Raw genomic sequence first — 27,554 nt, forward strand, 5'->3', positions numbered from 1 at the left:
AGGCATCTAGAAAACGTAGCAATGTACAACCCGTTGTAGAGTCGACGATTTGGTCGATACGTGGAAGAGGAAAATGATCTTTTGGATAGGCTTTGTTGAGGTCAGTGAAGTCGACACACATTCTCCATCTACCATTAGCTTTCACGATGAGGACAGGATTAGCGAGCCATGTAGGGTCACAAACTCGAATAAAAACCACCATGAGGAGTTTGTCGACCTCCTCTTGGATAGCTTGCTTCCTATCCTCCGCAAATCTTTGATGCAACCTTTGGCTTCCATCTTTCTTCAGGCAACTTGTTAGAGAACTCTCAGTCTGCTTAAATCTGCTCCAAAGTTGATCTTTCCATTTGTATTAGTATTATCCCCACTTTCGCTGATCTTTCTGCCATAAGGTCGTCCTTAACTCCTCCTTTGTTAACCAGGGTAACTGCCCTTTTCGTACACTCAAACTCTCTTTTGAACTTTGCTTCTGAATCCTTTCTAGAGATAACAGGTTCTTGCATTGACAGATTTGCGGAGAAGCCTACCCCCCTTAATTTAAGGGTTACCTTGGGGCAATAGGGATGGTTCTTATTTCTCCAACCATTGAATTTACTCTCGTAAACATTTACTAACTTAACTCTTTGTTTCTAATCATGGAACTCCTTTCTTATCATAGTGATTGCTTCTTCTCAATAGTTCTTGCTCCAAACATCGGTAACTAGTGATTTAGTGGCGTAGGAGCACATTGGCAACTTTGTCCCCATAAATTTCCTCCCACTAGGACCGATTGTGGTAATTGTGTGACCATAGCTGGGGTTGAGATTGCAACAGTTACTGGTTGTTGGTCATTGACCGTGACACTCCTTGAGGGTTCTGAGTCTGCATCACCATAAGATGCTCCATGCTCATTAGAGGTGAAGCACGGCTGTTGTTGTTCCCGGAGTTGCTCCTTGTGTTCACCATTTGGTTTAGGTAGGGGGTCATGGTTAGGTAGAGGGACATGAAATTTTGAAGAGAGAAGGATTGGATAAACTTGATTTTCAAAACTTCGGTTGGTTCATTTATTATCCTTGTTTTCCTAACTTCTAAGATGCGATTGCGGACAGAGTGCCCACAGGCTGTCCATCAACCCACATCTATCACTCACAAACAAGAAACCAAAAGCAGCAAAATGACATAAAGCGTTCACTAATCGATCATTGGCTTAAAGGTCCAACCTAAACTCCTAAAAGTACGGGTAGCTAGCATCACCTAAGGGTGAATTGTTTTTAAAACCTAAGGTGATAAAGCCAGAAGTGGAGAAGGCTTAACTTCATATGCTTGTTGCTCCGGATAGAGAGCGGCGATGGTGGGGCTCCTTCGAGTTGGTGTCCTTGCCATTGTCTCTTCCGCTCCGTTGTTCCTCACATTCGAGTAAGTTGATATTGGAATCCCTTAGTGTGGCATCTCCTTGAGTCTTCAAGACATTTGTACTCCCCAAAAGAATTTGCAGCATAGCTCCAGCTTCCCAGGTGTAAAGAGAGTTAGGAAAGTGAAAGAAACATTGGGGTGAGGAGTCTTCAAGCATATCTTTTAAGATTTAAGATTCTCTTGTTTTAGGGCTGTCTAGACTATCTAGGATTGCGTTCTAGGTCAATATGGCTCTGATACCACCTCTGTCAGACCAGTTTAAGAACAAACTGATCTCTTCTATGTGCTGAGCTCACAAAACAATTCCAACACATAGTGATTTTATTGATGATATACATTACAATATCCATATCTTAATCGATAAATCATCTCACAAAAGACCCTCAAGGGTCGAAGAACCAAATAAAACTGCAGCAGATCCTAAGTGTAGTCTTCATCTTCATTGATAACTCCACAGGCGAATTCGACGAAGAACACCTCCCTAGAATTCATCCTCCACGAAGTCTTCCAATTCTTTCCCAACTGAGTGTATGGTTACAGTAAGTCTGAGCACATGTCGTACTCAGTAAGTTGTGAAAGAATTTTATATATATATATATATATATATATATATATATATATATATATATGAAGGCTTCAACAAGGATGAGGCTCATTTGGCTCTTTTGTAGAAAACAACATTTAAGTAAAAATATTTGAAAAGAGATAATAATTAAGTAAATAGTAAACCACCTCAAGATTTCATTCATCTTGACCTAACCAATTGACCACCTTAACCAAGGTTCTAACAACTAAGGTTGAACAACAAACACCTCATTCATGGATCCCACCGCCAAAGTTGAACTACAGACAAACTACCTCAACCACAATTCCCACCATCATGACTAACCCACACCTCAAATATGGTTTCCACCGCCACAATTAACCACACTAACTAAACCATCAAGTTATAATCATGGTGGGTTTTGTATACCGCTTGTGACCGTGAGCACAGCTGAATATTCAGTTTTAACTCTACAAAGGTTGTATTTTACCCACAAGTTATGATCTCCTTTATGCCCTCATTAGCTAGACGCTTACACACTTTCGAGGTGTGCGGCCAGGAAACCACTACAAAGCTTTTACAATTACCCTCTCAGCACATGTCTGCCCGCTAAGATTTCACTGCTTCGTGATTCCATCTCGACAACATAAGCCCCCTCTTGCGCCTTTCGGATCCCAAGACATCGTCCATTCATCGCTCTTCTATCTAGTCTATATTATGTTGAGAGTAAGCAAATTACTTGGCTAGATCCGTTCCATACCAAGCTTGTGATTGTACTGTAAACACAAAAATATCACTCCAGTAACCGGTCCTTAGATTTGAGCAAGACTACCGCTTTCCCATCCATACATCTCATCATACCACTTGCTCAAATCCCTATACCATATTGCTACAAAAATTATTCCATCATATTTTATCATTGTTGAATAGGATTATTATCAAGTTCGTGGAACAATTATTATGATTACCATCCCAAAGCAAGGCTAAGCATCATCTACCCTTCCATAACCCAAAACCATACTAAGGCGACAAGGATGATAACGGAAAACTAGGGTAAAGTCTAACTCGTGGGATTCCCAACAAATTATTAGCATACATAGTTATAAAACAAAATATTATAAACAATAGGATAAATATGATCAAGAACACAACTTGCCTTCACTCGACTGAATTGGGTCTTCAAAGTCTTGATCTTGAAATCCTTGCAGCTCCTCCGGAATGTTGGCGTCTACTCGCGAATAAAGCGAAAAGGCACACACCAATAAACGAAAAGATCCAAAAAGAACCAAATATCACACAACAAACATCATCACATATAAGATCATGTTTTTTCGGACAATCCGACGTAGGAATATTTCAAAACGGAACTACGGTTAACAAGTTATGATTTTCTAAATATCAAAACAAGACTAAAAAGATTAATTACAGATGAAATTATGTTGTTAGAAATGTTCTAGTATTTTACAAAGTCATCTATGATTTTCTAGGATTTTCTTGAAATTTATTAGCATTTACTTTAATTATTAAACTATATAAAAACATTAATCATAGTTAAGCAACACCACAAAAACATTATTAAACATTACTAAACTATTTCAGATTTTATCCTATTTATGGAATTTTTTTTTTTGTGGAAAATATACTTGTTGGAATTATTCAACTAAGGAAACATTATATGTAGAATTATAAAACTATTAAATGCAATTAATTAAACCTATTAAACATTATTAGAAATTAATTTCCTAAATTATTATTATTATCAAGATTATTTTTACACTGGAAACCTAATTATTGCGCAATATACATTAATTATGATGTCATCACACAATTAAAACAATTAAAAGGAAAAACAATGCTAATTAGGCTTGACACGTGGCACTCTAAGCTGACATGGCATGACACATCAGTGAAACAGCTGACATGGCAGGCTGGGGTGGCCTGATGACATGGCTGAGGAGCTGACTGGGAATATGCGAGCCATGTGGCACTTTGCTATTGGCTGACGAAGGGGTATGGAATCTTTTAATCTATACCGTTGAGATTGGATCCAACGATTGAGAATAGATGGCGCTGGCGAATGGGAAGAGACAATGGTGGAGGGGCTCGGTATGGCGGCGCATGGCCAGAATCTCACCAGACTTGAGTTCCGACTCACAGGCGGCGACGGTGAGCGGCGGACAAGCATCACTAGAGAGAGGCAAACTCATCTAGGGTGTCGGATGGCTCCGGGAGGCGACATGACGAGCTGGCGGCGAGAGGGGTGATGAAGGCTCTCAAAACCTCGTTGGAACAGGTGCTCCAATGGACCACAATCGACGGTGAGCGGTGAAACAAAACCAGAGGCTCACCGCGGACTCGACTATGGTGCACGTCATCGTCGGTGATGGCTGTGGATGGGTGGCAGCAACTAAGGGCAGCAGTGGCTTATGGATCTCAATGGAGAAGTCTTCCCGAGAGCGGAAACTCGCCGATTTGTTGGGAAACAGGTGTGGTATGCTCTGGGGAGGGCATAAGGGTGGATATATATATCGGCGGGGGGCTCCCCTATCTCTATCTCTGCTTGGATTTGGAAAGGGCTGCGGTGGCTCAATCCCAACTCATACTCCTCGTTTTAAACACGATTCGGTTGGGGATAAGGTGGCAACATGTCACGGATATGGCATGGACTCGACTTAGGGAGCTTCTAGATGGTTTCTCGTTCAAATTAGTGTGGATTTGCGCACGGCGGCACATGGGCTCGACCTCTTGTCGGAGTTGGACTCTAGCTTGAGGTGATAGAAGGGCGTGACATGCGAGCCCGGTATGTCAGCATCTCGGTGGCAACAACATGGGGTGAGGCAGCACGAGCCGAGGCACTCACGCGAGAGCGACCCAAAGAGAGAGCGTTGGGCTGACTCTAGCCCAAGTGGGGAGAGGGGGAAAGAGGGCTGGCTCGGGCTTGGAATTGGCTGGGTTGTAGGGTTTCGGCGCAAATAGCCTTCTTCCATTTTTCTATCTTTTCTATTTCTATTCTCTCACACAAATACTAGTATACGCATGTACATATACATGTACAACATATACTCTTCTCGTTAAACCTTATATTGGCTCACTTAAACAGTCAATCAATCAACAATAAACCACTAATACACACACACACACTCACACATACATACATACATACATACATATATATAGGAAAATAGCCCTCAATGTATATATGTATTTGTACATATAGCACACGTACTCTCATATATGTGTATATGCATAAAGGCACACATACACACTTAGGAAATTTTATATAGTTTTGCAAACTCTTTCATTTTCTTCGAAAAAAGTTTTAAATTTTCCTAGTTTAAGAATTTGGATTGTTACACAGGTATATCGGACGGTTGCCACATGAACACGTCTTGGTTTACCCGGAAGAAAGTGATGAGCTTGAATTCCTATTTGGGGTCGAGGTTATCCCCAACCTTAACCGTTTTGGCTGGTTCAGACAGGTCGAGGGGCATCGCCTAGACACCACCATCAATATTTTTGCCACTAGCACTGTCGTTGGTCTCACCCTTGGCAACATCATTAGATTTGGAGGTGTCACCAAGACTTACAAGCTTTGTTGTCCTTGATCCCCAACGGTGGTTTGATGCTTCTAACGCTTGGAATCTGTGCTTTTAGAAGTGGTTGCCGCTCGACTGAGATGTTCGACCATATCCAGGCTCTTCTTGTCATATTTGACCACCACACGTTGATCTCCCTTGATAGTTATGACCCCTTTGGGACCCAAGATATTGAGCATCTGGTATGCATAGTTCACCACTGCCATAAACTTACCTAAAATTATGCGGTCTAGGATCACATTGTACGCTGCCTCGAAGTTTATGACATCAAAGGTAAGCTTCTCTGTACAAAAGTTGTTGAGTGTGCCAAACGTGACTGGCAACTCGATCTGGCCCAGGGACCTGGTCAATGAGTTGGGGGTTATGCCATGGAAAGGCTCAACTCCCGTCTTAAGCTCTGACCTCTGAACTCTCATCTTGTCTAGAGTCTTAGTGAAGATAAGGTTAAGCGAACTACCCCTGTCGACCAAAGTTCAGGAGACTTTGATGTTGAGCATAGTCAGTCGGACCACAACCGGATATCGACCAGGGTGTGGAACTACGACTGGATGATCAACTTGATTGAAGGTAATCGGAATCTCCGACCAGTTAAGGTATCGAGTAGGCCTAGTCAGAGCCAAATTGACCTCTCGTTCGACCTCCTTGTACTACCTTTTAGATTCATACATGACAAATCCTCTGAAGATATGTGCTAGACTTTAGTCGGCCTCATGGAATTCGGGCTCATCACCGTTAACCTTTAGCTTGGCCTATTTGCTGTTATGCTCAGCAACAACGGTCTTGACCTTTTCATCGACCTTCTTATTGATGATATGATATTCGTCAAAGTCGTGTTGGCAGATCCGATGGACAGGACACCACTTCCCACCACCTCGACTCAGGCCTTTCTTGTCATCAGTGTTGCACAACTTTCTCCTATCGACCGCAGCTATGGTCGGATCTAGACCCTTGCGCTTGTCGTTGGGTTTGTTCTTCTTCCCCTCGTTCTTCGAGGACTCAGACTTGTCCTTGCCAGATTGAGGATTTTTGGTGTGTACATGGGCTTCCGCTCACTTTGCACATTTATCAGGCAACTCAAAGAGCTCTTTAACTGTGTGAATCTTTCGAGTAGCCATCTTCCTGAGCAAATCCATGTCTGGGATGCCTCACTTAAAAGCGATGATAACTGACACATCGGTATGTCTGGGATCGTATTATGCCTATCGCTGAATCGGCAAATAAAATCTCAGAGTGATTCATCCTCACCCTGGTTCAGCTAATGGAGATTGTTCTCCATTCCTGGTCTCTCGAATGTGCCTTGGAAGTTGGCTATGAACTGAGCCTTCAACTCGGCCCACGATCGGATCAAGTTAGGAGGCAGGTTCAACAACCAGGCTTGGCAGGTCTGTCGAGTGTGGTCAGCAGATTATTGGCTATTACCTTGCTGTCGCTGCCTGCTACTCAAATAATCGTGGTATAGATCTGTAACCACTCGTTGGGGTTGATCTTCCTATCATATTCTAGATTGGGTCCGCCTTGAACTTTTCGGGCCACCATATCGACCTAAGATCATGTATGAAAGCTTCGCAGCCTCCATCGAATTCTTTAAGAGGAGGTTGGGGAGGACTACCACGCATGTTCCTTCGAGCAGGAGAGTCACGTCGATCATCTCGTCCTGGAGATCTACGATCGTAATGACGGCGGTCGTCCTCGTGGTATTCCTCATGGCGGTTGTCTATCACTATACATAGGTCATGCTGATTGTGGGGAATACGATTCCTTAGGTCTCTCTGGTTCCTATGCCTATGGATATGACAGTTACAGTTTGACCCGCAAAGTGGTGCTTGGGCTCGATCACCGAGCTTCCTGTCTAGGATCCCTTGACTTGGGGATACTCGCATATGTGGCTCCTTGAACCGATGCCTTGCCGGCTGGGGTGCCTAGAGTTGCTAGGATTGTTCGCTCGAGCAGCTTGGATCTGAGGGAGCTCGTCCCTCGATGTTTTAGCCACTGGCAATAGAGGAGTTCCCACCGAAAGTCATCGTTGAAGACCAGGAGGTATCTGACCTCCTGCGATCCGTCGATGGAAAGTTATGTCAAGGACACATAAGGCTCCAGCTGTAGATATCTCTGGTAGCATATCACCAGCAATGCTGGTACCATGAGAGGTGGCTACCGCTGCTGGATCATCGAGAATTTTCGTGCCATTGTTTATCACAGCGTTTGGATCTACCGTCATTGGGTCAGCAGGTGGGATATCAGCTTCCCTGGCCATGGACACGAATCAATCTGTTCGACTGCTCTGGATGGCGGTGGAGTCGTTGTCACCACCCTCATCGTCGTCGGTGTCCATGCACTGGAGAACATTGGGCTCCTTAGGATTCCACTCGAGATGTACCACCTCGCGGTATGCGTCCAATGGTCTAGACTCGATAATACTGGTGCAGAATAGTTCACCTTGATGGTCCCAGTGGAATATCATAGTCCCGAATGTGATCTCCGATCTGGATAGGGGCGATTCAAGGGTGATCACAGTTCACCCAAAGTGGTTGTAGAAGCTATCGTTGGAGAATCTGGTGTCGATGTGTACTCGAGACATAGTTGATCCTGAAAAGCAGAAGACCTCTATCTGGCGTGTCAACTATCGAGGATTTGTTCTTGACAATGTGTTCAAAAAATAACGGAGTTATCGAACATAAAGCGAGACACACGCGATGTATACAAGTTCAAGCATCTAGTTGGAGTAATACCCTACGTCATGTGTGGATGAGTCTATATATGTATTCACTCGAGTACAGCCAATGTGGCTAACCTATTATAAGGAGTAGATCAGATCTAGTCTAAGCTAGGGCTAAAGTCACCGATTTCCTATGTCAAGATCCTGATGCTTGCCTCGAGTAGTCTGAAAAAGAGAACCTCGGGGGATCTGGGTCCCCGCCTTATATAGGGGTGATATATTGTCTCATATCCATTTGTAATCGATAGGAAGTCCTTCTTATTCTCCAAGTAGATAAATCTGCTATGGATACTAGTCTTCTTGAGTTGGATAAACAATCGAGGCATTTCTAGTATACACCATTTAGATTCTGGAAGTATCAGGTACCGTGGATTCAGTTCTGTAATATTCAGAGTTATCAAGTATTCATACGGCATACCCCGTTCGTATATAGTACAATCTCTATGCACATATAATCATAGTTAGATATTTGACAAAACAATATATATACAACTGAACCGCATGTGAGACTCAAGAATGAAAATCCGCTAAAACGTTCTAGCAATTCTGGCATCAATAGAGAGGAATAGCGAAGGATCTAGACCACTTGTTCTGGTAGAGCCGGGTCACGACGATATAGATTATAATTTGATTTAAGAACTTGAGATCGGCCATAATTGGATCACGGTCATTTTTCCAGGCCCTCTGGTCTGAATATTTCCTCTCCTTCCCTGAACTTGTCGTTGGCAGTTTGCCATTAACGTTTCAAATTGCTGGGGAATCTGACCCGGGTCGTCCAAGATGAAAGACGCGGCTTTTTGGACCCTGAGCGGACGGATCCACGGGTGACCTAATCGCAGGGAGGGTTGGTGCGTTCTTGGCTTGTGAGGCAGGCAACCACAGCTGCAGCCGTTGGGTGGTGGTGGTGGTAACAGCAGCAAGGAGGAGGGGAGGAGGAAACGTGGGTGCGGAGCACAAGTCAAGTGCGGGCGCGGTGAAGCGGTTTCTGATGACCTGCAACATTGACCGGGCCGCCGCTCCCGCTCACACCCGGCTGCTTGGTTGGAGTCGGTTGGCCTCACTCACTAGTCACTACCATGGCAGGCATGATGCATCCAGCCCTACGAGCTCAGAGCTTACTTAACCAAAGTACAGGGAGATGCATACGCTTTCTACTTTGCACATTACTAGTATCCTCTCTTCTTGGAGGAGCAGATTCATGGCCGACCCATGGAACTGAACTACCGAAGCAGTTTTTCGGCCTATCTGAACCACGAGAGTGTCTGAGTTAACCGTGCCATTCAGCTCGATTAACCTGAGCTGACCAGCTATTAATTAAAACCGAGCATTATTATAAGTTGTTCTGTTTAGACCACTTCACTGGCATACGAATCAACATGGTGACGCTCGTCGTTTATTCCGCGGGATGATCTATCATCCTGTCCCCCGGCATTCTGCGGTTCTGGATGGACGGATGGTGATCTCCAGCTGATCCGAGGCGGTGTAATGCACACTGTGCCGTGTGAGATCAAAGCAGTGCTTCTCTCTTCAAAGGAGAGACGCATGGCTAATGTGCAGTGTAATGCACACTGTGCCGTGTGAGACCAACGCAGCGCTCAGTCAAGTAGCTCGGTCACTTCGGCCTGCGACATGATCCCTGGCTGCAGAACGGACTTGTGGCCGGTACGCCTTCGTTCCCCAAATGAACAACTGGTCAACCCCAAACTCTCTGCGGCACATTAGCCATGCATCTGTCCATTGTTCTGCTTCTGCATGATCCTCCTGACCAGTGGCGTGGCAGGCATGATCAGGAAGCAGCTCTGTCGTCTGTCCAGTGAAAGATCGACTGGTCACAGCGGACGTATGCACTGCGTTGGCAATGTGTGATGCATCTTTAATTTTGATCAGCAAGTACACCTGAATTAAGCAGTAGTTGCAGAGTCGCAGTACAAACACAACTGGCACTTGAGAGCTTTGAACAGGTACTAGTATTCAGATCTCGAGGGTTTTTTTGGCCACAAAAGAGAGCTAATTTGTCAAAAGCATCACATAAAGACAGCACGTTTCGTTTCGTGCGTGCAGGACCGACCCAACAAGAATGGTGCAGTGCACGCCGCCGCAAGCAGCAACTGCGTGTTCTTAATTATAACCGCATGCGCTTTGCTCATCAGCGGTTGTGCTGGAGTTTTTCGCTTGCATCTGCATGCAGTGCAGACACAAGAACAAAAATGCGCGGCAGGTGCCGCTGGCAGGCAAAGTCTCTCTCTCACACACACATGGTGCAGCCAGCCGTACAAGGTCAGAGCTAAAGTCGAATTATTGGGTTTGTGCTGCTACGATTAATAAAGAACCAGGTTGCGTATATGGAACAAGTTTCCATTTTCTAAAGTTCAGAGCTAAATAAGGGCAAGGTATAACTAACCAAAGGACAACGGTATGTATATGGTTTCGCTCCTAGATTTTAGTCGACTAAAAATTGATTGAGATTTCATTCTACATAAGTTAGTGGTGGAGGATTTGCTTTCAAGGGGTTTTCATGGCTGACGGACTTTAAGGGAGACCATGGGAGGTAGGAAGGACCGGCGATGGTGGAGGCCACGGGTCGGGGTGGTGAGGCAGCAAGAATGCCACTGGCCATGGGACGCAGAGGACCACCAGATAGGCAGTGCCGGGGCTGGGGAGGCACTGCTCGCCAAGTTAGCATGGCAGTGGATTATGAGCACAGATCTGACGGTGGGGAAGCCGCTGAAGACGGGAGGAGGAGGGTGGCGCTAGGGTAAACTGAAAACGATGCGTGTGTGAGAGAGGTGCGGGAAGTTGAAGATGACACCCTGACTATTCAATCTGCATCTGACGGCTCACGTATATCAACTAAAAGAAAGGGAAAAAATAGACGTCTAAAATATAGCATCACCCATATGGTTTTTAGCCACTTTGCAGATTAGTATCTTCTTGGAGGAACAGATTCATGACCGACTCGTGGAACTGAACTACTGAACCAGTTTTTCTACCTATCTGAATCTTGAGAGCATCTGAGTTAACTGTGCAATTCAACTCGGTTAACCTGACCAACCAGTAAAACCAAGCTTTGTAGCATGAGCTGTTCAGTTTAAACCACTTCACTGGCATACGAATCAACATGGTAACGCTCGTCGTTTATTCCGTGAGATAAAAGCAGCCTGCATAGTCTGTGTTATCTATCATCTTGTTCTTGCCACTCTGCACTTCTGGATGGACAGATGTTTTTTTAGATAATGAGATGGGCAGGTGTTGATCTCCAGCCAATCTGAAGAGGCAGTTTTACTGCACTGTGCCATGTGAGATCAAAGCAGTGGTGCCTTCCTTTCAAAAATGGAAGAGACCAAAGCAACGCTCAATCGAGTAGCTCGGTCACTTCAAGTCTTCAACCTGCGACATTATTTGATATAATGAATATCTGAACAACACAAGTACGTACATGGTCCCTACAGAACTTCCCAAAACATACACCTACCTGGTCAAATACCAAACGCCCCTGCGAGACCCTGATACAGCATAAAGAGTCTCTGCCCAGCGAGATATCGGTCTGGAGTAGGCACAACGGGCGGACGCAGGCGTGCATGAGCCGTGATGTACCGGATCAGATAAGTGTGTTTGGTTGTTTGAATGAACCGATATATGTATAGTTGGTGTGGAATTTGAGCATGTTTTAATAGTTGGTTTGTTGAATTCTATCATTCTATTTAGGATGAGATAATTCAGATTTTTAGAATATATCGAGAAGATATTGTACCGAGCCGTGCAGCAAAATCGGCCGAACGAACTCATTAGTTCCATCAACTCCGCTAATCATGTGCGGTAGCGGTTAGTGATGATTAGTAACTATCAATAGTTATTAAAGATTTTTAGTTAAATATTAGTTACAATTAGATGATATTAACCGTAACTAATTATTATTGTGAAGATTTAGTGATGATTATTGACAATTTAAGTTATAATTAATGATAATTAGTAATGATTAGTACTAATTATCATAGTTGGTTGATAATAATAAATATAAAATTTATTATTTTTGTAAAATAATTAAGTTATACATGAATATAATACATAGCTGTTAAACAATTAAACACATCCTCATATCATCCAATATACCTAATCAAACATATTTTTCATATCATCGTATATATCTAACATTATCTTATCTAAAAATCATCTCATCTATTCAAAACGATCCCATCACATTTAATTTGGTTAAAAAAAAAAACAAACGCACCTAAGTACTAGCTAGTCGCGGGCGGTTGAAAAGCAGAAGGAACAGAGCGTTTCGTACATGCAGAAGCAACAGCTGCATATTCTTATAATCGTCTTGCCCAACGATTGCGCTAAAAGTTTGTGCCTGCGAAACAAGAAGCGCCGATCCCAACTTGTCAAAAGTCTCATCTTCGGAAACTCGTGGCGGGTGCGCGTTAGTCCGATACTCGGATGCTCAGACTTGCAGGCAACCGTCCTGCGCAGCTGGCCGCGGATGGACATGGAGATGCCAGATGCGCGCTATAGTGCGAGCGGGTGATCGCCAGCACCGAAAGACTCGAGCGGATTTTCTTCCAAGAAAAGGAACTCGATCTCTCGCGGTTTCTTGGGGCGCCGGCCATGCATGGATGATGGATGGCGAGTTTATGTGACGTTCGTTTTCTGGGCTGCGCTTGCATTTACAACTGGTCTCCTTTCATCGGTTTGTTTTTTTGACTTCGCTGGGAGCAAGGTCGATCAGGTCGTCCGTGAACTCGTTTTGGGCGATGCAGCAGATACTCGTGTAAGATGGGTGGATGAGGTGGTTCAACAGGTTGATTTAGCATGCATGATTGGGTCGTACCATGCGCTGCTCAAACTCTGACCTTCGCGGCACCATGAGCGTGCAAGTGGTTCGAGAGGGTTAACCATCTCGCTGCATGATTTGTGATCATGGTGCTCCAACTTGAAAATCAACTTCGTTTGTGTCTGCTAACGATTTCAACACCAAGTAGACTTGCGCCAAGCCCAACATGTAGCAACCCAGTAACCTTACCGGGCTGGGCCTGTGCAGGGGCGTGTCACAAAAGGAGCCAAGTTTTCCCTTGACCTGGGCTGAGCCAGGTCCGGTCTAGGACATGCTTGAAGGTCTTTTTGGAAGCCCGGTTTTGTACCAGCCTGGCGCACTGGGCCTAAAAGTTTGGTTGGATATATGGGCTGTAAACCTAATAAAAATAACACTCGGATTGGGCCTTTCCATTTTGGGAAAGAAGTCGTCTCCCTCACTAGTTTTAAAGAAAGTCAGGCTCGAGAGCATGTCTAGCTCCTTCATCTCCACCTCTCCTAATTTTCGTTCTCTTCCTCCCTCCTTAGCTCTCTCTCCTCGGTTGTCTCTTTCTCTCCCCTTTCCTCAGTTTTCTCTTTCTCCCTTCTTCCTCGGCGAGCGCATGGGACAACGACAACATGAGCTTGAAAACCGGTCAGCTGGAGCAGGGTCATGACGACAGCATCGCAGGAGGTTGTGACGTCACGCTTGTGGGACAACAGTTCATGCTCGCATGTGCGCCACGCATCCTCCTGCTTCTCCAAGGCATCCAAGAACTACCAACGCCACACGTCCTCCTGCTTATCCAGGGCATCTAGGAAATACCAATGCCACATGTACTCCCACTTCTCCAGGGCATCCAGGAACTACCAATGCAACACGTCCTAGCACATGCGCTTGCCAAGAAGGTCCAGGGTGTCATCCGCCTCCGACATCCTCGCATCGTCCTCCGTTTTGGAGGAATCCAACGAGAGGGACAATGTCACAGGAGGCTACGATGTCATTCTTGTGGGCCAATAGTTTATGCTCACATGTGCGCCACCCATCCTCTTGCTTCTCCACGGCATCCAGGAACCACCAATGCCACATAGCCTTAAGCATACGCCTACCAAGGAGGTCCAGAGTGCCATCTACCTCTGACATCCTCATGTCGTCCTCGGTTTTGGAGAAATCCAATAAGAGAGGTTGCAGCGTCACGCTCGCGAGCTAGCAATTTCTACTCACACGTGCACTGTGCGTCCTCCCACTTCTCCAGGCATCCAGGATTTGACCAAGAATCACATTCGCCTTTGACATCCTCCTATCATCCTCCGTTTTGGAGGAATGCAACGAGAGGGGCAACATCGGGTGAACTCAGTTGTCCACCATGGTGGTGAAGAAGGCAAGGCAACCAGAGGTTGTGTGGCTCCCAACTTATTCGCCATATCCTAGCGCCTCATGAAGTAACATGACCGCTGCCTTCCTTCTCAGTAGAAGGATTACTTGTAGTAGTTAAATATGCTCCTAAACCTGTTCTCACATGCTTTAGTAGAAAATTGCGAGTGCACAAGCAATGTCAAATAAAGTGAAATGTCTAGAGGCAGAACCAGGGGTGTGTGCCCCCCCCCCCTCCCCCCTCTTGCCGCGGTTGTAAGCATATATGCCCTTAATTCGAGTTTTGATGATTAATGACAACATAATCATCGTGACGAACATGTGTTTTGTAGGAACCATTGAAAGTTAGATCACGGTGATATTTTTTGATTTCTTAGCCCCTATATTGGTTTTCATGTTGATGGTTCAAATGATATGGGTGAAGATTAAGATCTATCTAGTTCTAAGTGTTGTTTGGTGTTGAGAGACACTTAAAATATCATATGACTTTGTTTATCCTTTGGTCGAACTATTAAGGGAGGATAGTAGCTTGACCTAGTTTGAGCTAGATAGATAGTTGCGATACACACTAGTCAAGTCTAGCGCTAGGTAGCTTAGAGGAATCCCAAAATGTTGAAAAAGTCAAAGTCAAGACAAAGATTGGTTGAATTGGAAAAATCCTAGAGCATTTCCGTTCACCAGAAGCTAAGGTGTTCACACAGAAGCTAGCACTAAAGCTTAGGTGCATACATCAAAAGCTTCTCACTAAAAAGTTAGTAGAGAGGCTTCACTCATCGGAAGCCTATGTGATCACCGAAAGCTTTCACCAGAGAATGTTTATAGTAGGGTTTGTTTGGGTGGAGATCAAGGTTTTCTACTCACTAAAAGCTCCGATGATCATTGGAAGCTTGCACCATAGTATGTTTCCAGTAGGGGTCAATTTTGTGAAGTTCAAGATGGTCTACTTATTGAAAATTTCGATGAATGCACCAAAAGCTTCTCAAGGGAAGAATGTGATAGTGTGTGAAGTAGTCGTGGAATGTTGGACTTCTACTCACCGAATGTTTTGGTGGGGAATTTGAAATCCCCATCGTTACTTCTGATTTGTAGAAATAAGTTAGCGATTATATTTTGGAATTGACCTCACTAGATGTTCCGATGAAGAGAAGTTGGTCTCACCGAAACTTTCGGCGAGTGTAACTTTTCTGGGTGATTGGACAATGACTAGTTTTTTACCCTTGGGCTATAAATATTCCCTACCTATTTCATTTATGGTCTCTTCACTGGCGGTCGAGCTCAATGGTGTACTTGGAGAGTCAAGAGGAAGAAGAGGCATTTGAGTGATTTTCATCCTCCTTAATTGCAAGATTAAGGACATCATTAGTGCTAGAAGAGAAGCTAGTGTGCATCCAATCATCTCTTTGGCTTAGATTAGGTCAAGTGAGGTTCTTAGCTTTTTACTCTTGGTGATTGGCGTCACCTAGATGGATTGGTGGCGTTTGATCTTGAGGAGCTTCATGATGGAGTGATTGTCGAAGCTCCAAGACGATCATGTATTGGTTTAGAGTCCACCGATCTGGAATGGAGAAAGACTACCAGTAGAGACTGCTTGATCCCTTGCACAGGATCAAGAGAAAGTTATACTATTGCGTGGATGCTCTAACGAGGACTAGGGAGCGTCAACTCCTTGATACATCGGGGCAAAATTGAGTCTCCCTATCCCTTCTCTTTACTTTGAGCTATTTAATTTTAGCATTTATATTATTGCAATTTTTTTACTAGGATTGCTTTACTAGAATAGGGATAGTGTTTGATTGATCTTGCATGTCATTCACCGGAAAACTAGTGCACATTTAGGCTAAGGTTGTTACTTTCTCTTGTAATAGTTTTTAGGGCTAGAAAAGTTTTAGAATCTAATTCACCTTCCTCCTCTTAGGTTGATCCTACAATGGTGAACTTCTCGAGTGACCCATGCATGGAAGACGTATTTATATGCCATCCCTCCTCACATGCGGTTGAACTTCTCCGACAAAGATCAACTAGCGATGAGGGTAAGGTGGATAGGAAGCAACAACTTGATCCAAATATCTCAATACGATGACTTTGACCAAGAGAAGATAGACATCATGTTCAGCGCAATGCAGCAACATATGATGCGTATCAAAACAGAAAGGCACGCTGGTTGTGGTCACAGGCTTGCTGGAGGCAGCACATTGTTTAACATGTTGCCCCCCCATTTCCTGCCACGTATGCCAATCCATGTTCAACATTGATCTTTGCGGCGTGTTGAGCATGGTGCGTGCCCCTTACGTAAGGTGCTGACCACGTGGTAGCCTCCGTGGCTGCCCTTGCCAATAACTACCTCAGGGAAGTAGATGCATATAATTGGTTATTTTATTTGACATTGGTCCATCTATTTGCACTACTTCTAAGAATATTCAATTTTAATTCTTACTCTGTTTTAGTTTCTTAGGAAGACGAGAAGTCTAGAAATGTCTCTATGAAGGACAGTTCTGTCCCTGCAAACGAGAACCACCTTCTAACTCCATGCACTTGCCTTCTCCTTGTACTCAAAGTTACAATTCATATTTCTACACCTCTATTATGCTCTACTTGTACTTTAGGACATCGTACATGGTCTTCGTGACACACTTTTGACTATTGTTCTTTAAGATTTTGTTATCAAAATTTATCAAAAATATAATCATTTGAAAGTATTTTTCATACGATCAATCTATAAATATCATTTTTATGTGATAAAATCTTAATATTTTTATGTGTATTAATGTCAAAGTTTCTAAGGTTGCTAAAGTATTTGAGAACAAGCTCAATTAATCACTTAAATTAACCCCTTAATTACCCATTGACCAAGCTCCCGACCGGACAAGGACGACACCAACCTCCCGTCCATAACCCAAACGCCGCATACCAACCGTCCATCCCGCCCAACCCCGCCTAATCAACGGCCCAGATCGAACAACCATCCTTCGCGATGAAGCATTCTCCTCGCTCGCGCCCGTAGTCTCTCACATGGCACGAGCCGCTTCTCCTAAAAAATCGATTAAAAAGTCGCAAAAAACGAAGAAAATAAAAGGCCGTAAATTACCAAACACGCGCAGACACCGACCAACCGGCCGTTCGGGCAACCCCTCCCCCGAGGAAATCCACCGCCACCGGAGCCTCCCAGATCTCGCCGGCGGCATCGGCGGCGGGGGCGATGGCGCTGAACATGAAGACCCTGACGCAGGCGCTGGCGAAGGCGTCGGCGGTGATCGAGAAGACGGTGACGACGACGGTGCAGGAGGTGACGGGCCCACGGCCGCTGCAGGATTACGAGCTGCTGGACCAGGCCGGCTCGGGCGGGCCCGGGCTCGTGTGGCGGATCTACACGGCGCGGCCTCGGGACGGCGCGCCGTCGGCGCCCTATCCCGTCGTCTCCGTCTGGGTGCTCGACAAGCGCGCGCTCGCCGAGGCGCGGGCGCGGGCGGGGCTGTCGAAGGCGGCCGAGGACGCCTTCCTGGACCTCGTCCGCGCCGACGCGGCGCGGCTCGTGCGGCTGCGGCACCCGGGCGTGCTCCACGTCGTGCAGGCGCTCGACGAGACCAAGGCCGCCATGGCCATGGCCACCGAGTCGGTCTTCGCGTCCGTAGCCAACACGCTCGGGTGCCTCGACAACGTCGGCAAGGTGCCCAAGGAGCTCAAGGGCATGGTAAGACCTTCGTATTTGATTTCTCGTTTGTACGTATGCTAGTATCTAGCGTTAGACCTTCGCAATTAAGTTGCTGCTAGGAAGGCTAGAGCTTGGGAAATGGCTGATTTGATTGAAGGTTAGTAGTTTAGGGCTTTAGGCATGGTTGCTGCTTACCAGTTGCTTGTTACTACTGCACTCGCACTGGCTGGCAACTTAAGGTGATTAGTTTTGGTTTGAGAGTAGAAAACTGGCAATTGTATCTTATTTTGGCCATTATTTATCAACAGATGTCATAGAATTACAAACGTATGATCTTAGAAGATGTTATTTACATTTCTAATGCAGCATTTGGCTGTCATATCCAGAAACTTCATCAGGTGGGGTCATTTGCACTTCTAAAAATTTACAACAGTTGTTTGTCCAAATATATCATCCTTTGGTTGAGCTAATGTATCGAAGTTCTTAATGTTTTCTGAGAAACTACACAATTTTGTTGCTTCTAATGCACTGATTTGTAAAAAAATCTTGTAGGATTATTTGACCTCATTTGTTACACAATTGTGGCATTTGGTAGCAGTGTTTTGAAGTCGTCCGTCGTCCTAGTCGGTGCCGAGGCAACTTGATTCTAACTGTTATTAGTCTTGAAGTCACCCGATTAATCATGATTAATCGCGATTAGTTGTCCTAGTCGGTGCCCTGGTGTCTAGGTTCGACTTACCGACTTGAAAACATTGTTTGGTAGGACTTAATAAGATAATCAGGATTGTTTCTGTACGTGAGGGGTAGAATGTCAGATTGTAGCGAATTTTCCACTGTGAACATTTAGTTTATCATATGGCATTTCTTAGTTAAATTTATCAAGTCATATCAGTGGAGTCAGAAATATTCTCAGTTCTGTGATTGGGTGCTTGTGGAATTTATCTTGCTTATATTTCTGTCTGTGCAATGGTGCATGATAATTGTTCAGGTATCCAAAAAATGATCATGTTTCTCAATTATACTGTGGTTTGGCATTTTTTTAATGTGTTTCAGGAAATGGGGCTACTAGAAATTAAACATGGACTGCTACAAGTTGTGGAGACGATGGATTTTCTTCATAACAATGCCCATCTTGCCCATCGGGCCATATCACCCGAGGTTAAAATACACCACCTTTCTAATGCTTTCTGCCTAAATTTGGTGTTGCATGCTTATTATTCATTCTGCCAATATGAAAGTTCTACACTTTAATAATCTCGTCTCTTTTGTAGACCGTCTTTATAACTTCAAGCGGATCTTGGAAGCTTGGTGGGTTCGGTTTTGCTCTTTCTGTTGACCAAGCCACAGATGGTTTGGCATCATCACAACAATTCCATTATTCGGTTAGTAAGTAATTTGCACTTAGTATGGCATTTCGGGGGCTTTTAACTTGCAGATTCGGTTTACCATTTTGGATATATTAACTAATTTGTATCCTTCCTGTGGAGCTGTAACAGAAAGTCAGAAATATTCCACTAGAAGTCGTAATTATTTTTTTAACTAACTATGTTCCGAATTGGCCTGTAGTTCTGTGTGAGTGACACATATTTCCCTGGCATGAAATTTTTTCTAGGCACGAATTGATCTTTTCCATATTACTTGTTAAATGTATTGCGCTACTGTTATATATGGTGATTGCGTGTAGCACAAGTGTTATTGCTGAACTTTGTAATGGTATATATGATGTGGACCACAAATCCGTCCTTAACTTTTACCACAATACTCTGCAGTTTTGTTATTAGTCAGAACCACCTGTGATCAGTGACTTATAGAATCTGTTGCCTGAACCCTGCTTGTTTTAGCATGTCTGTGCTTTGACTTGTTACCATTTTATCTGCTTGGATTCTTTCTAGGACTACGATGTTGAGGATACAGCTTTACCTCTTCAGCCATTGTTGAATTACACGGCACCAGAATTGGTCCGAAGTGGAGATTCTAAAGTTGGCACTGCCTGTGACATGTTTAGTTTTGGATGTCTGGCTTACCACCTGGTTGCTCATAGACCCCTTCTGGACTGCCATAACAATGTTAAGATGGTATGTGTTGAATCTGGATGGTAACATCTACATAACCTAAATGTTGTTCTTTTTTGCATCACTGGTCTGAAGTCTGAACTTAGATTTTACACGATTTGTTCCTTTACTCTGCAAGTAGACCATTTGTTCAGGTTACATCTGCAGCACTTAAGCAAATGTTTCCCCCTATTCTTGCAGTACATGAATTCCTTGACGTATTTGACAAGTGAAGCCTTTTCTAATATACCTGGTGATTTAGTTATGGATTTGCAAAGGATGCTATCAATGGATGCAGTATCACGCCCTAGTGCTATGGCCTTCACAGGTGAGTATCACCTCCCTTTTCCTCATTTAGGGGCATATCTATGCAATGGAGTTTTGGGGTATCCAATTTGTGGGGCTACTCACAAGTCACAAACGTCACTAATAGTTTCATGAAACACCACCTTTTTCTTTTCTGTCTGATAGGCTCTTCTTTCTTCCGGGATGATACGAGGTTGCGCGCTCTTCGTTTCCTTGATCATTTGCTTGTATGTATTTGTTATGTCTTTGGTATAATTCCTAGATAAGTTCAAAGGTTGCAAGCTTCATTGCTGTTCATATCAAGCTTGCGTCTTTGAGAATCAGATTTGATCACTTTATTTTGGTTATATCTGCCAGCAACAGCATTGTCTGCTAGACTGCTATTTTGTCTGCAAGAGAACAAAACACTTTGGTAGCTAAAGATGGTTCTAATTTTTAATACAACATCCATTTCAGGAGAGGGATAATATGCAGAAGACAGAGTTTTTGAAGGCATTATCAGATATGTGGAAGGATTTTGATTCCCGAGTTCTTCGATATAAAGTGTGTTCAGTAGTGCAGTTCATTTTCCTTATTTTTCTCCAATTAACCAATGACACTCCCATGTTTCTGATCTTATCTAACTAGTAGCACTGTTTGCCTATACCATGCGTCTTTATAGAAGCTAGTCAGACCCACATTTAAACTTATATAAATTTTCCATTTCAATCCAGCATCCTGTGTTCAAATATCCTCATTTTTATTAATCTCTAATCAAGAATAAAGAGCCATTTGAGTGAGTTCTTGATATTTCGCTGAAAATGGTGGGAGACAAACTATATATTGTAGTATGGAAACAAAAGAAAACGTGTCCACACCTCAATTTATTGACTTCTATAAAGACGCATGGTATAGGCACACAGAACTGAATAACTTCAGGGGTTAATCCATTCCAATATTGTTATATTATTTTTTCGGTTAGCCCTTTTGAACCGTTTTTTAATCTGCTTTACTGTTTGGTTGATCCTTTTTCTGTTTTAAAGCTGACTCACATTTTGCAACCAGGTTCTTCCACCTCTTTGTGCTGAGTTACGCAACATGGTTATGCAGCCAATGATTTTGCCCATGGTTCTGACGATTGCAGAATCTCAGGTTATTTTGCTGTTTCTTATTTATATCCTTCTCTCAGGTTATTTTGCTGTTTCTTATTTATATCCTTCTTTGATTTTCTTCCTTCGAAGAATAATACTGTATGAACTTCTATATTTTCTGAACAGGTTACTAGGTAATATTTGCATGATATGGTTCTGTAACACTTCGCATTATCTTAGTAGCTGCTTATCTTGCTAGTACTTTTCATGCAAATATGCTTATCACTGTAGTAAAGTCCTAATTATCTTTCATGTTGAAACATGCACAAATTTACCACCATTGAATTATTTTAGTTCCGTTATAATACCACAATTTCTTTAGTTTTTAGAGTTTCTGAAAGCAAAAAGCATTTCAGGCTATTATGTGGTGATTTCTTTTATAGATGTATCCTAACAGTTCTGAGAAATTGTTACTTTCTGCTCTCTTGCAGGATAAAGATGATTTTGAGCTTTCAACTCTGCCTGCACTTGTTCCAGTGTTTACCTCAGCATCAGGCGAAACGCTTCTTTTGCTTGTGAAGCATGCTGATCTCATTATTAACAAGGTAACTGGGGTAATTTTGTGAAATGTCAAGTGGTTCTATATTTGTTTGGGTTGTTTATTACTGAACAAAATGGTGATCTTAATCCACCAAGGATCTTTGCGAACAAATAGTTTAGTCATTGGATCTTTTTTGTTCCTTTTCTTATTGGGCATTTGTGAGCAGATTAATTTTGTTCTTGTGCAGGCCACACAGGAACATTTGATATCACATGTTCTTCCAATGCTGGTACGGGCTTATGATGACACTGATCCCCGGCTACAGGAAGAAGTTCTGCGTCGAACAGTGCCACTTTCTCGTCAACTTGACACAAAGGTTAGCATCAATATATTTGCTAAAATGAATAATCATTAAATTTTTGTTTCAAATTAATCATTCAATTTCCTTTCCCTTTCCACCATCAATAAAAAATACTCCTTTTTTCTTAATTGATTGGTGAAACGATTTCATTTCTAAACTACCCCAACTTGCTTGGGATTAAAAGGCTTTCTTGTTGTTGTGATTGATGAAACGATTTCTCGCTTGCCAAATGGTTTGCAGCATGTGAATAAAGCATGCACACTATGTATTCATCCATTTTTTTCTTGCAGCTACTGAAACAGGCTGTGCTGCCACGTGTACATGGATTAGCTCTAAAGACTACAGTTGCCGCGGTATGTGCAGTATATGATTTAGTCTCTTAGATTTGGCAATTTACTTAACTACTTATTATCTTCGATCATATGATCATGCATTAAAACAAGGGAATAAGATTAGCTAGATTTTATAAAGTGGAAAACTGCTGTCTCATTTGTGTTCTAGCAGGCTCACACAAGAAAAGAAAAGGATAGGAACCATGTAACATTAAAAATATGTTGTTTTCTTATGTAATTATGACTTATGAGCTTCGTTCATGAAGATTGTTACTGGTCCTCTGGCTCTAATCTGCTCTTATACAAACATCTTCTTATTGATGGCCTATGGCCCTAATATGCTGCATAACAGGCGTTGTAGTAAATTAGTTGTTCTGAACATTTTGGTTTCCTGAAAATATTAGCAGTATATAGCATTACAAATGTATCAGGTGACCTTCTTAGTTCTAATTCATTCTTGGTGATCAAGATTGGTAAGCTATGACATTTTAGTGTTTATCGTTGTAATGGTCCTTTTATCATATCTACTCATCTTGTTGCGAATATATGCTGCTTTCTTTGTTATTCCTGACTCACTTTCTGGACTACATCATTCTGTACTTTATACTGTCACACATTCTTATGTTGCTTTATGTTCTTATTTTTTACCTGCAAATATAGGTGCGTGTAAATGCCTTGCGCTGTTTAGGAGATCTTGTGCCAACCTTGGAAAGAGAAAATATACTGGAGATCTTGGAGATCATTCGGCGTTGCACATCTGTTGACCATTCTGCGCCAACTCTTATGTGCACGCTCGGTGTTGCTAATGCAATCTATAAAAAGGTGAGTTCTTGGTGTCTTTTTTAGGTAAATTTTGCTTTGGGACACTCTTTAGGTCTCTTTTGATGTAGGACACAATTTTTTTTTTCATGTTTGCTGCCAGACACTCCAAAATTGTGGCTATTTGCCAGAACACAACGAGCACATTAAATAATCATTTCCAGCTCAAGAGGAGAGATAAATGTACTTTAATGTCTATTTTGTCCCTATCATTGTCCCTATCAGATGGTGGGGCCCGCACAAAATAGATGGCATCTGCTTCCTTTCTCTCCTCTCTTCCCTGCACTCTCCCCTCTCTCCCCCTCCCTGTCGCCTACTCCGGCAAGCTTCGTAGCCAGCAGCCCCAGCGCCGCGCATGGAGCGGCGGCTCAGCGCACTGCTCTCCAAGGGCCCCCACACGATGGTGGCACTCCACAACAGCTGTGAATTCGCCATCCAAGTGCATGGATTACTGTGACCCTGGAGTCCTGTCCTCTGCCATGGCGTACCGAGACCACGGCTCCCTTCTCCCTTCCAGCAACGTGATGAGCTGCTCACTAGTGCGGTCGTTGCCTTGTGGTCGCACGAGGCTGTGTGCATCCAGAGGGAGTACATTGCAGAGGGTCACCATTGACATGAATGAAGTAGATTGATGGTCAAATCAAGTCCATACACCACAAAATCGAACTCATCACCCAAATTGAGCTCATCTCCACCCGATCCGAGCTCGTTGCTGCCCAAAGGCACATGCCAAGCTTTTCACGGTGTTGTGCACTGCAAGATATGCTTCAGCGAGAGGAACATGGTCCGCACATAGCCTGTCATACCGGTGGTGTGGCTCCAATACGGCAAGGTCGCCGAGCATCCATCGTGATGTTGCTGTCGGTCGTGCGGGAGACGGACAGCATCGCGGAGCAAGACAATGAGGTGATCAGATCCAAACGAGAGTTAAGATGCAAAGTGAGATTTGCTCGCAGGATTTGTTGGTGATGCTCCCTGGCCGGCCGTGTCATCCCTCCCTAGCTATTCTATCTTTTTCCTCCTTTTACAGGATTACACTCATCTCCTTAGATCTCTACATACTCTAGAGAGAGACTAACTAGGGAGGGAGGGAGGGAGAGAGATGGATCAGTACAGCACCCGTGAGTACTGAGGAAGAAGAAAGGGAAAGGTGACGCGTGGGGTCCACCAGGTCAGAAGGGCATTGTGAGCATTTTGGATTGTTTCTCTCTCCTAATCAGCAAAATATTATATTTTAATGGTTAGAGTGTGTTATGGGAAATAACCACATTTTAGTAGTGTCCAGCAGCATACATTTTTTAAAAAAGTGTCATGTGGCAAAGACTGCACCTAGAGTGTCCTATATCAAAATTTGCCTTTTTGGTACTATCGCTGAATTATGAGCAGCCTTTTTCCCATGCCAGTGTATTTACCTTTTAATAATACTCTATTTAACTCTTTTGTTATTGATCCAGTGCGGTGTCGAGTTTGCTGCAGAACGTGTGATTCCTCTCATCTTCCCATTGCTCACAGCGCATCAACTGAATGTACAACAATTTGCCAAATACATGCTATTTGTCAAAGATATCACAAGGTATAATTTATTATCCTGCATCACTCTCTCCATGTGTCAATCAATATGTCAACTAAACTACTGGATGCTACTACAGCAAGATTGAAGAGAAGCGCGGTGTGACTGTTACAGATAATGGGAACACAAAGGTAAAAGCATCACCATCATTGGCAAATGGGATTCATTCTCAACCAATGTCAGGAGGTGTAGGAAAACCTGCACAAATACTAGCTGTGAAGAGCACCCCTGCATGGGATGAAGACTGGGATCCTACAAAGAAAACCGGTGCTCCATCTCTCTCTATCGATTCTAGTGTGCAGACGAAGCAACCCTCGGAAGACCCTTATGACTTCAGTACTCAAACAAAGCAATCCTCAACACACCCTTTTGATTTCAGTTCTCAAACAAAGCAGCCATCCATAGTCTGTCAGGTTACTGCAGCTACAATCCCACATGCACAACCACTTCCATCGCTGCAAAATCTTGCACCCAATTCAGGACCTCAAACTTCTGGTTCATGTGTTCCTGTTGACATTGAGTGGCCTCCTCGAAGAAGCTCGTCATCCGACTTCAATGCACCATTGTCTGTTAACAAGGAGAGTGATTTTGGAAGTCTGTCTAGTGATGGACTTAATGATATTGATCCTTTTGCCAATTGGCCCCCAAAACCTAGCAGTGCTACCAGCATTTCAGCGGTTGAGCATCCACCAAGCACAAATCAAAATATTTCTGGATTCAGCTCAGGGAACATAGGGTTTGGTGGCAGCGGCAACTCTCTGAGGCAAATGAAAAGCAACCAAATGAGCTGGTCAGCAAAACTGAACACGACTAATCTAATGGGCATGAACTCAACTGGCAGCTATTTGAATGAGAGCAACTCAGCTCTAGGGTTTGGAAATCCAATTGGAGGATTGAGCACAGGTCTCTCCAATCCAAGCAGTTCCAGTGCAGGCCAGAGCATGCTACAACCAAAATCTGATTTTGGATTACTGTCGCTGTCGACCAATAATGCTGCACATGGTCCACCCAAACTTGCCCCTCCTCCATCCGCTGCTGTTGGGAGAGGGCGTGGTAGAAATCAAGGGCAGTCAGCACTCTCCCGAGCATCACAGCCTCATTCCAATTCTTCATCAGGACAACAGCCTATTCTGGATTTACTTTAGTAAGAGAGGATCGCCTCTGTTCGTCCTTTTGCAAATGACAGTTTGTACATCTTCAAACCACTCTGTATGGTGAGCATCATGCTATTCTTGGACTTGCCTGAAGCGAAAGTGTAATTTTTTATCAGTTTAAAGCTGGGGTCTATAGCCTGAAGGAAGCTGCTTCGGAGCCTTCCGGAGGTTTCATTCTCTTGCTTAGGGTTTTGATTTCGGCACTGAGGCATTTTCAGATCGGCGAGACAGAAGAAATGATGTGTATATCTCTGTCTAAACTCGGCTGTAGCTTGTAGAGTTGATGAACACAGTGAACATGTTTACTGGGTTGTGAAGTTTTGAATGCATAGAATGTACCACCATGTGTAATGGGCCTTATAGATGGAAACTGCCTATGTAATTCATTTGTTGTGTAAAGGCCCGTGTTGTGAATTCGTGAAACCCTAAGGCATATCTGAAATTCTGCAGGTTATTTTTCGAAGAAACTGTTGTTGATAAATCCATGTCTGTTATGATATGTCACGAGTGTTTAAAGTGAATATGCATGTTTGCACTTTGGCGTCGCTTCTAAATAGTTCTTGATTTCGGATGCCTTTATTTATCCTGAATTAAAGTTCTATGACCATGCAGACAAACAATCCTTGGTTGCATGGGTTCATCTGTTACAGCTCTCAATTTCTGAAGTGCCTCCGGCTACAGTGCTGCTGTGACCCATGCATGCGCTGGAGGATACGGAGCATTTGAATCTGCTACAGCCTTCTGTACCACCCAGAGCGTGTAATGTATTTCTGGTTGGATGGCACATAGGATGCAGGGAGCACAAGGAGATAGATGGATGTTGGTTAGGTAGATATGTATAATTTTAGAAAGATGTGTATTTGGTTGACTTAACGGATGCAAATATACGCCTGCAGTCTAGCTCTTTGAGCTTCCCTCCGCCCGAGTTAACTCTTGTATGGTTTCATATTTAGCCAACCAAACAGAAACTTAGACTGTCCAGATAGATATAATCAATCAAACACTTTTCTTTTTAACAAATATAATTTTATTCAGTCTATATATACGGTTCAAGTAAAATCATACTGTTAATCAAGCACACCCTAAATGGCTCAGGAAAACGTCCAGCTGGTCTTCACTCACTGCAAGCCTGTAACACATACCAGATGTCTGAAGCAGTGTCCGTCTTACTCTATCCTGCCCTCGCTCTCTTCTGAGATCTCATCATGGGAGAGAACGAGATGATGATGGCCATGTTCTTGCAGCGACATCTCTCTCGCTCTCACTCCTCATGATCTCGATGTACTC

The 27,554-nt window shown here is 43.6% G+C and overlaps 1 protein-coding gene across 1 annotated transcript; it reads left to right on the forward strand.

Moving 5' to 3' along the window:
- The first annotated feature begins 17,468 nt into the window (after positions 1 to 17,468).
- LOC133907338 (SCY1-like protein 2 A) lies at positions 17,469 to 26,766 on the forward strand. The gene is made up of 14 exons (XM_062349364.1): positions 17,469 to 18,102; positions 19,117 to 19,221; positions 19,335 to 19,445; positions 19,956 to 20,138; positions 20,316 to 20,442; positions 20,586 to 20,647; positions 20,877 to 20,963; positions 21,465 to 21,551; positions 21,982 to 22,095; positions 22,279 to 22,407; positions 22,683 to 22,745; positions 23,385 to 23,546; positions 24,998 to 25,116; positions 25,193 to 26,766. Exons 1-14 carry the CDS (start codon positions 17,611 to 17,613, stop codon positions 26,256 to 26,258), a joined length of 2,907 nt encoding a protein of 968 aa, XP_062205348.1. The 5' UTR covers positions 17,469 to 17,610; the 3' UTR covers positions 26,259 to 26,766.
- The last annotated feature ends 788 nt before the right edge of the window (positions 26,767 to 27,554 follow it).

Source organism: Phragmites australis, chromosome 2, assembly GCF_958298935.1.
Source record: "Phragmites australis chromosome 2, lpPhrAust1.1, whole genome shotgun sequence".
NCBI lineage: Eukaryota > Viridiplantae > Streptophyta > Magnoliopsida > Poales > Poaceae > Phragmites > Phragmites australis.

Coding starts and splice junctions, on each gene's coding strand:
- LOC133907338 (XM_062349364.1), top strand. CDS start 17,611: ATGGCGCTGAACATGAAGACCCTGACGCAGGCGCTGGCGAAGGCGTCG. Junction 22,408..22,682: donor CTCGTCAACTTGACACAAAG/GTTAGCATCAAT, acceptor TTTTTCTTGCAG/CTACTGAAACAGGCTGTGCT. Junction 23,547..24,997: donor CTAATGCAATCTATAAAAAG/GTGAGTTCTTGG, acceptor TTATTGATCCAG/TGCGGTGTCGAGTTTGCTGC.